We start from the raw sequence: 10053 nt of genomic DNA, 5'->3' as shown, positions 1-10053 counted from the left end.
TAAACTCTTACTAATATGTGTAAAAATGATTGTAAAATGAAATATTTAACAATTTATATTAAAGCATACAAAACGTGGGAAGAAGCTAGTTATAATTTCAAAACCGTGTCATAATTTTCTAAATCATGGGAGGAATCCATATATAGAATAACATAATTATATAGTATCTTTTTAAATAGCCAGCAAATGCAAATCGAAAATTCAGACAATATTCTCCACCAATTCATCATGTTTTAATTTTCAATCAAAGAGCCAAGATAAAAATCTCTTCAAAGCAAATGAAAGAAAAAATATTCAACAATGAAAAAATATAGTAGTACTATTTAATAACATCTTTAGATTCTCAAAACAAGGTATTCTATAATGATTTATAAACATATAAAAGGAGAAGAAAATCCAAAATTAAAAAACAATTATAATTAGCAGTTACTGTAATTTTCTACCTATTACTAGTTACAACACATCCTCCTCAACCAAAAAAATATAATGGTTGTGGGGATAATATAATACTCCTCCTTATATTTCTTCTGTTCTTTTTAACATGTAGCAGAAGAAGGATTGTTGAAAGGATTATAAAAGTGAGAATTAGGAGCCATAGTAAAAGCAGTGATGATCTTCTTATTCGAACCACCACCTTCTGCCACGCGGCCGCCGAGCCGGTCGCAGGAGGGGCAGATGGACAGAGTTGCGGCCGGCATAGGCATGTATAAAGGTTGTGCAGATAGTTTCAATGCTTTCAACTCTTGAAGCTCCTTCTTTAGCCTCCTGTTTTCATCTGTTAATGTTTCACAACATTTCTTCAAAAACTCACAGTCTACCTCTGTTTGCTTTAACTTTGTTCTGCAACACACAGAAATTAAAATTAATTTTTTTATAAAAATTTATAAAAGATGAAATAATAAATTGTAAAAATATTATAGAAAAATAATAGATAATTAGTTAATTGAATGAAAATATATATTTTGTACTATATAGAATATATAGAATGGAACTGTTGATTTTTTTTTATCAAAAGTTAAAGTTCCGTACCTGGCTCTCCGATTCTGAAACCACACTTCAACTTGTCGTGGCCTTAGACTCAATTGTTTCGCTAAAGTTTGTTTTTGTTTCTGAAAATCCAATCCAAAAAATATATAAATAATAATAATAATCATAATAATTATCCATTAATTAATTAATGAGAAGAGATGAGAAAAAATAATTACAGGATTGAGAGTGCTGTGTAATTTGAAGCTTTCTTCAAGTAATAGAGATTGTTCCTTGGTGAGCCTAAGTTTCTTTCTAGCGTTTGTTCCATCTTCATCTTCGTCGCTGATTATTCTCGAAGAAACTCTCTCTTCTTCTTCTACTATGTCTTCTTCTTCGTCTCTCTCCCTTTTCACGTGAAGTATTCTCCCATTTGAGAACGAAGAAACAGTAACACTGTGAGGCGAAGAAGTTTGTCTACAAAGCTCTTCGCCATAGGTTTTATTTTTTGGAGGGTTATAACTCTCGCCGGAGAGTCCCAACGTTAAGGAAGGCTCGTTGGAGGAGGAATAGTAGGGATTCACGGTGGTTGTGGTGGTGGTAGTTGTTTCCTTTGGAGTAGTTAAAGATAAGCCTAGAACAAGGTGGAGATTTGAGTTATTGGAATCTTGATTATTGTTAATAAGAGCCATTTGATAATTGAGAGAAGGATTTAGAGGGTGGAGGGTGGGGATGTGTGTTAGAAAAAATTTAGAAATATGGTGATGGTTTTAAAGGGAGGTGGAGAATGAATAAGAGACTTTTTTTTTGTGTGTGTGGGGGCGTTGGGTTGGGTGGGTGGGTGGGTGGCCATGATTATTATTAATCATAATCAAAGGGAGGAATGAGTCTAGGGACACGAATCTTGGTGTAATATGGGAAATATTGAAACAAAGAAAAAAAAGTCTTTTTTATAATTATATTCTTATACAAAGGTTGACCATTTGAAGCTCAATAGGAGTACTATTCTTCCTCCATTTCACAATAAACATTGTACTCTCTATTTTCATCTATAAACAAATTTTGACATTTATGTTTTTTTAATAATTGGTTATTTGATCAATATAGTCTTAATATAAATTTGCTTATAAAAAAACAGAGAATGGAGAGAGTATTTTCTTTTTAACATTTAATAGTACGTATATAAAATTGTATAAATTAAGGATCCATAACCAAATTGGTTTTTAAAACATTATTTGAAACAGTATAAATTATTAACCTAATTTATTTATGTATTACTAGAGTATTTAATTATGCTCTGCTAAGAATTTATTTTAAGTGAATTTACTTTAAAATTATATGTTTAATAAAAATTAAATTAAAAAAATAATAATATATATATAAAAGTGAATTGAATAATAAATTTAAATTTAAAAAATAATTTTAAAACTAAAATTTAAAGCTAATTAAAAAAAATTTAACGGTAAAATTAATTTTATTCTATAACAATTAATGTTAGGCTTAAATCTTTCTAAAGTTTGATGTATGTAAGGTATTAGATATGTATCATCAAATTAACTAAATTATTAATTTAATATTTAAACTAAATTCTCTCTCTCTAACTAAATATATAATAAGTATAACTTCTTGAAATATAGCAATTTAATTCTTAAGTATGTAAATTTATGTAATTTTTTTTATATTCTCCTTTTTAACTTGTTGAATTTAATCATTGGTTATACTAAAACTTTTTGATTTTATTGATAAAAAAATACTTTATTAATATTCTCATCCACTTTAGACATCTCACACTATGTAAATGATAAGGTATCCAACTAGAAGCATTAATCATGGAAAGATTGCTTCATAAGTTATTTCCTCAAACAAACATAACAATCAAAAAAATTTAAAAGCATGATTAGAAACAGGTGTATACATAAATATACATGTGTGTTTGTGACAAAGTTATGTAACACAGCCACATGCACTGTCTCCCACTCCATCTCTGATTGAACTAGTTAGAGATGGGTGCCATGTCACTTTGCTTACCAATATATTGCATACTTTTTTAATGAATGTGGAATTTAAGGTATGGTGTTGGACGTGTTTTTCTTCTAGGTTATTATGAGGGTGTGTAGGATTAGAAAGGGATGTACACTGTTTGTTTGTTTCAAATAGGAAATATGATTAAAGAAAGTAGGTACAACACACAATTGGAGTTTTAATGAGTTATAATGGTGCCAGAATATGATTCATCAATGAGAATTCGGATCTTTGCTTAACTAGAAAGTTGATGTCGAGTGTTTGGGACCTACTTCTTTGTTTTAGTACTATAACTCAATAAGAGGTTCAAATAATGAATTATATGTCGGCTATGTTAAGCCAAAGTTAGGTTACTCCAAGTTAATGATAATGCTAAAATAATTTATCAGACGGAAATATAAAAGGGTTGGCATCAAATTTTCTATGGGTTGTAGTTAGGTTTAGAGAAATGTGTAATATTTTTAGATAGTAGCTTTATTATTATATTTTTAGATAATAGCTTTATTATTACTTGGAGTTAGACAAATTACCATTTTAAGATTAATTCTTTTTTGGTGGAGTTTTTGATTTTGAACTTATAATTAGACAAATATTTATTTTTGTTTTTTTTAGTGTAGATCTATTTTGCTTCCTCACAAAAACTATAAAATTCAAATTAATTTTTTTTAACAGAGTCATATTAGTTCATCTATGAATATTTTTCTCAAATCGGTTTTTCCTACTTTTAAACCGTGCCACGTTGGATTTTATTTTTTAAATATTACATTGATCGTAGTCAATGTGTTCGATATGTAAATGGCATCTGAAAAACATTGATCACATATTCTTCTCTTGTCCATACGCTGTTAAATTATGGAAATGGTTTGATAAGATTCTCAATCTCAACTATCATATCTCAAGCACTGCTAAGGTTATTCAAACCTGTTCTACAAGAAGTTCCCCTCAAAATTCGTTATTGATCAAATCTGCTTGTATCTTCTTACTGAACTCTATTTGGAGTCCTACGAACATGGTTAGGTTTAAAGAGCATCAACCTCAATTCAACTTTGTGCTAGCATGATAGATCAGATTCATTTATTTGTTTCTAATTCCAAGCTCACTTACAAACATTCTTGAGAAGATTTCTTATTAATGAAAAAATTTAATATCTCCATTAATCCTTCCAATCAGGCATATCCTCTGAAATTATCTAGAACCCTCTTAATGATGATTGACTGAAATGTAATATTGATGGGACTGCTTGTGCGAACTTTGGTACCACTTTTTGTGGAGGTATCTTTCGTGAAAAAAATGGTTGTTTTATTTTGATTTTTGCGAAACCGCTAAGTTGGTCTCAACCCATCTTAACAGAGTTTATGGTGTTTTCAGAGGAATGGAGATTACTAAAGATAAAGGTCGGAAGAAATTATGGTTTGAAACTAGAATTTTTTTTTTAAATATCCAAAAATTTCAAAAAAATTTCAAAAATATCCAATTTTTCAAAATAATTACACAAATGGCCAAAATTGGCCATTTTTTACCCTTAGGCGCCACCCTAGTTGGCGCCTACCCTTAATGGGGAGGGCAAGTCGCCACTAGGGGTGGCGCCTATGCCCAAATCCATTTTTTTTTTTTTTTTTTTTTTTAATGTTTTTTTTAATGTTTTTTTTTTTTTTAATTTTTTTTTATTTATAAATTTATGTTTTTTATTAAGTATATTAATTTATGTTGACACATATATTTTGTCTAAATTTTTTTATTTATATATATATATATATATATTAATTTATATATATATATTAATTTATATATATATATATATTAATATAATTTATAAGTAATTAATATTATTTGTAAATTTTTGGAAAAAAAATTAATTTATATATGTATAAAGATATGATAGACAATATTTTTAAAGATAAAGATAAAGATATAAAGATAATAAACAGAAAATATTTTTATTTAAATAATAAACAAGGCAAATATTACAAAGATATGATTAATCACATATGATGCGGTCCCTTGTACGATCCGCACGGGGGAGGTCTAGTTACTCGCCTAGACGGTTCACGTGGTGGTGGTGCTTCCCTATTACCACCCCTTGCCCTAACGCGCCCCCTTGCCGCTTGCCGTTGTGGTTCGGTCGAAGTCCCTTCAGTGCTGTAGGAAAGACGGGTCCCCTCTGCGCCCTCGAAGCTTTGTCTCGGTGGGACAAACTGACTACTGCTGGGTGCGCCCTCGAATTGTGGTCTTTGGTAGTTTAGGGTTGAATCGGGTTGGCCAAAGTGCAATGTTTGTTGTGGTGTGTAGTAGTCCTGTTGGTAGTCCTCTTGTATACCCGTGTCGGGGCTAGGTGGAGGACTGGAAGAGCTTGGGAAATTGCCGTGTTGGAATTGTTGGGATTGGTGGAAGTAGGGGATTGATATTGTGGTAGGTGTTGGGACTGTTGATGGTGGTGGGAATGTTGAGTTTGTTGTTGGTAGTCTTCATGGTATTGGGATTGAGTTTGTGGTATGTATTGTTGATTTGGTTGGGGGGTGGACATGTGTTGTGGTTGTTGTTGTTGGTAATATGGTGGTGGTGGTTGTTGTTGGTAATAAGGTGGTGGTGGTTGTTGTTGGTAAAATGGTTGTGGTGGTTGTTGTTGTTGGTAATAAGGTGGTGGTTGTTGTTGTTGGGAATACTGTGGTGGTTGTTGTTGTTGGAAATATGGTTGTTGCATCCGGGGATCGTCCAAATAGAACGGGTCAGACACAATCATTTCTGGATTGGTATTTGCTCTATACCATTCCACATATTCCCTTGTCGGCTTCATTTCGTTGGGCGCCACCGGAAATTGTAGAACATAGTGGGCACGGTCTTTCCACATTTTTCGAAACTCCTTAGCAAATTCCTTCCAATTTTGGGCATACCACTGGTGGCTGACTTTTTTTAGATGCCAAGGTTCCATGGACATTGGGGGGCCTGGGATGTCTTGATGCATTCCGAATTGAAGCTTGACACGGTCACTTTGGTGCATCTCCACAGTGGTGAACCGCATTATGGCCGTTTTTGCTGTCCAAACAGCTGCATCTTCGGGGTTTGGTTGATGTTCCAATCCCAAATATGGCCTCCAAATAAACTGCAAAGAAAAAAGTAAATATGTTATTTATCGATAATGCATGACATTAATAAATCAGTTAGAAGTTGAGTGATTTAGTGGTAATACATCCTGTGCTCGGAGACGATCCAACAGTTGACGATAAAATATAATTTTATTTTTGGGGGTAAGACTGTAATCCAGTCCGGTTGTAATGAACCTAAACAAAAGAAGATAAATAATATTAGTTACAAATATTTATAGAATAAATATACAAAATGAAATAAGATCATAAATTTACCTAGTTGCGTAGGGGAAGGAGTAGTCATTAGGATTTTCTGGGGCTAGCCTCGGCAATCTCCACCACCCCCATGTTTGAAGCAAAAAAGAACATCCAGAAAATGTACAGTGCTCATTTTGTGCATTTTTACACAAAGAGCTATATAGGAATGCTAATACTGCAGAACCCCAACTATATGTGCTTATTCTATCAATGTCCCCGAGCAAACTCAAGTACATAAAATTTATGCTATTTCCCGTCCCTTCGGGAAATAGCAAGTTCCCAAACAATAGCATAATGTAAACCCGGGTTTTTATGACTTTTTCTTGTTCGGAGGATTCCTCAGTCAAAGTTATGGAGTCGTGGTACAATTGTAGGCTAGATAATTTAATACCCTGACCCCTTGCTTTGGCAGACCCCTCACCCTCGACCAGATCTACCCCCAACATTTCAACACATATTTGGTTAGGCTGTTGAACATTTCCGGTGACAGGCTTACCATCTATTCTAAGACCTAAAAGCATGTACACGTCCTCTAATGTGACGGTACATTCACCAGTTGGTAGGTGAAAGGTGTGTGTCTCAGGTCTCCAACGTTCACACAGAGCCAAAATGAATTTGGCATCAATGGTGGCATTTACGACATGCATTACATGACCGAAACCCGCACGCTCTATGTAAGGTACGCACCATGGGTCTGGATAAGGCATTGGGTGTGAACGTTGACGAAATTTCTTGGGATCCTTTAAAAACAAACAATATAAAAAATATTATATTGGACTTTTAAAAAACTAACTACAAACATACGAAAGAGGCAATGTTCAAGAAAAACTTACGAATGAGGCAATGTTTGCCCTAGTTCCTCTGTGTTCTTGGCCCATGGTAAGAAGCGACATGACTGCAATGTAGGAAGAAGCTTGGTGGATGAGAAGTTTCGCCTGAGTTCTCTGAATAAAAGTGTTAGTGGTAGATGAAAACTTGCAAGAATGACCCTCTATTTATACTCTTTTTCAAGTAAACTGAATATGCAAAAATGTGACAAGTGTAAGGCATGCGTGGTAGTGTTGGCATGCATTGGTGGAATCTGATGATGCAGAAACGTGACAAGTGTGAGGCATGCGTGGGAATCTTGCAGAATAGGTGCAGACTACGTGGCAGTGTTGGCATGCATAGGTGCAGACTAGGTGGGAGTTGTCTTGTCTTGGGGAAGACTTGGTGGAATCTGATGATGCAGAAACGTGACAAGTGTGAGGCATGCGTGGGAATCTTGCAGAATAGGTGCAGACTACGTGGCAGTGTTGGCATGCTTAGGTGCAGACTAGGTGGGAGTTGTCTTGTCTTGGGGAAGACTTGGTGGAATCTGATGATGCAGAAACGTGACAAGTGTGAGGCATGCGTGGGAATCTTGCAGAATAGGTGCAGACTACGTGGCAGTGTTGGCATGCTTAGGTGCAGACTAGGTGGGAGTTGTCTTGTCTTGGGGAAGACTTGGTGGAATCTGATGACGCAGAAACGTGACAAGTGTGAGGCATGCGTGGGAATCTTGCAGAATAGGTGCAGACTACGTGGCAGTGTTGGCATGCTTAGGTGCAGACTAGGTGGGAGTTGTCTTGTCTTGGGGAAGACTTGGTGGAATCTGATGATGCAAAAATGTGACAAGTGTGAGGCATGCGTGGGAATCTTGCAGAATAGGTGTCACACTGTACAGGTCAGATGAGAAGTTAAGTGTCACAGAGATAGTAGAATCCAATTTTAGCTTTGATATCCCCCAATAATTTATTTAACGGTTGAAATTTGACTTTCAAATATTTATTATTGTGGTGTACGCGTGCACTTTCAAATATTTTTCAAAAAGAAAAACAAATAATTATATTGTAATTAAATTATTTTATGTTTTATTACAACTTTAAATTGAATACTTCATTTAGTTACGCCATACTAATTGGCGTATATGTGTTATAAAAGTAGAAAAAGTCCAAAACACCTGCATGGGATAGGTTGGAATGCATTAGTACAGACTAGGTGGGAGTGTTGCATTCAAGGGTGTGACACATGTAAGGCATGCGTGGGAATCTCTGAGACTTGGTGGTGAAGACTTGATGGGGAACAGGCATGCATGGGAATCTCTGAGACTATGTTCAGGCTAGGTGGATAGGTTGGAATGCATTAGTACAGACTAGGTGGGAGTGTTGCATTCAAGGGTGTGACACGTGTAAGGCATGCATGGGAATCTCTGAGACTTGGTGGTGAAGACTTGATGGGGAACAGGCATGCATGGGAATCTCTGAGACTATGTTCAGGCTAGGTGGATAGGTTGGAATGCATTAGTACAGACTAGGTGGGAGTGTTGCATTCAAGGGTGTGACACGTGTAAGGCATGCGTGGGAATCTCTGAGACTTGGTGGTGAAGACTTGATGGGGAACAGGCATGCATGGGAATCTCTGAGACTATGTTCAGGCTAGGTGGATAGGTTGGAATGCATTAGTACAGACTAGGTGGGAGTGTTGCATTCAAGGGTGTGACACGTGTAAGGCATGCGTGGGAATCTCTGAGACTTGGTGGTGAAGACTTGATGGGGAACAGGCATGCATGGGAATCTCTGAGACTATGTTCAGGCTAGGTGGATAGGTTGGAATGCATTAGTACAGACTAGGTGGGAGTGTTGCATTCAAGGGTGTGACACGTGTAAGGCATGCGTGGGAATCTCTGAGACTTGGTGGTGAAGACTTGATGGGGAACAGGCATGCATGGGAATCTCTGAGACTATGTTCAGGCTAGGTGGATAGGTTGGAATGCATTAGTACAGACTAGGTGGGAGTGTTGCATTCAAGGGTGTGACACGTGTAAGGCATGCGTGGGAATCTCTGAGGTATTCACAATATCTTCACAGCAATCTTCACACACATATCTTCACAGCAATCTTCAGTAAGATTCTTGCAGTATAAATATTCACACACATTTTCGCAAAGGTATTCACAATATCTTCACAGCAATCTTCACAAAACCTTGAAAATATCTTCACAAAACCTTCACAAAACCCTCACAAAACCTTCACAAAACCTTCACAAAACCTTCACAAAACCTTCACAATGTCTTCACAAAACATGTCATCTTCTTCACAATACAAAGTCAAAGCTCACGTCAACGGTGAGACTTATGAATGTGATAAGTCTGGCTTCCTATTTAGAAACACCGAATGCACTCGGTTTTGTCTAAATAGAGGAGCTGACTTCTCTTATCTGAAAAGGAAGATTGAGTCCAAACTAAGACAACCCGTGTCCCAAATTTTTTATCAACAACCTTTTTTTTCAGAAAACAACTCTGTCAAGTTTTATAAGTCATTGATTCAAAATGACATGGAGACACAATACATGCTTCGTAACCATGAGTACTCTGGTTACGACTACATAGTGTTGTACATTGTGTTGGAACAACCTCAACCAACTCAGAATATTCAATCACAGGTTATTGATCCTGTGATTGATGACGAACAAGATGCTGAGCACCACGTTGAAGACGATGTGGTTGATGATGCTGAAGACGTGGTTGATGACTTGGTGAACCGTCATTCTGAAGACGAAGACCAACCTCAAATACCTATAGCGCAACGCTACTCACCTCCTGCGCACTTCACAACACTTAACTTGGGCGAGGATGAGCCCTCATCAGATATGTTCTACAACCCATATATGAGGTCTGATGAGGACTTAAAGAAGGGTGACCAAT

At 35.9% G+C, this 10053-nt stretch overlaps 2 protein-coding genes across 2 annotated transcripts; both read right to left on the bottom strand.

The window, feature by feature from the left end:
* Window positions 1-303: 303 nt before the first annotated feature.
* On the bottom strand, window positions 304-1795 carry LOC127120513 (homeobox-leucine zipper protein HAT22). The gene is made up of 3 exons (XM_051050963.1): window positions 1206-1795; window positions 1030-1109; window positions 304-840 (listed from the first exon to the last, which is right to left on the bottom strand). Exons 1-3 carry the CDS (start codon window positions 1656-1658, stop codon window positions 537-539), a joined length of 837 nt encoding a protein of 278 aa, XP_050906920.1. The 5' UTR covers window positions 1659-1795; the 3' UTR covers window positions 304-536.
* Window positions 1796-4906: 3111 nt separating this feature from the next.
* On the bottom strand, window positions 4907-7063 carry LOC127120512 (protein MAIN-LIKE 2-like). The gene is made up of 3 exons (XM_051050962.1): window positions 6348-7063; window positions 6176-6266; window positions 4907-6088 (listed from the first exon to the last, which is right to left on the bottom strand). Exons 1-3 carry the CDS (start codon window positions 7034-7036, stop codon window positions 5228-5230), a joined length of 1641 nt encoding a protein of 546 aa, XP_050906919.1. The 5' UTR covers window positions 7037-7063; the 3' UTR covers window positions 4907-5227.
* Between the last annotated feature and the right edge of the window lie 2990 nt (window positions 7064-10053).

The sequence above is a fragment of the Lathyrus oleraceus genome, chromosome 2, assembly GCF_024323335.1.
Source record: "Lathyrus oleraceus cultivar Zhongwan6 chromosome 2, CAAS_Psat_ZW6_1.0, whole genome shotgun sequence".
Lineage (NCBI taxonomy): Eukaryota > Viridiplantae > Streptophyta > Magnoliopsida > Fabales > Fabaceae > Lathyrus > Lathyrus oleraceus.
This window is presented reverse-complemented; position numbering and strand designations above follow the sequence as displayed.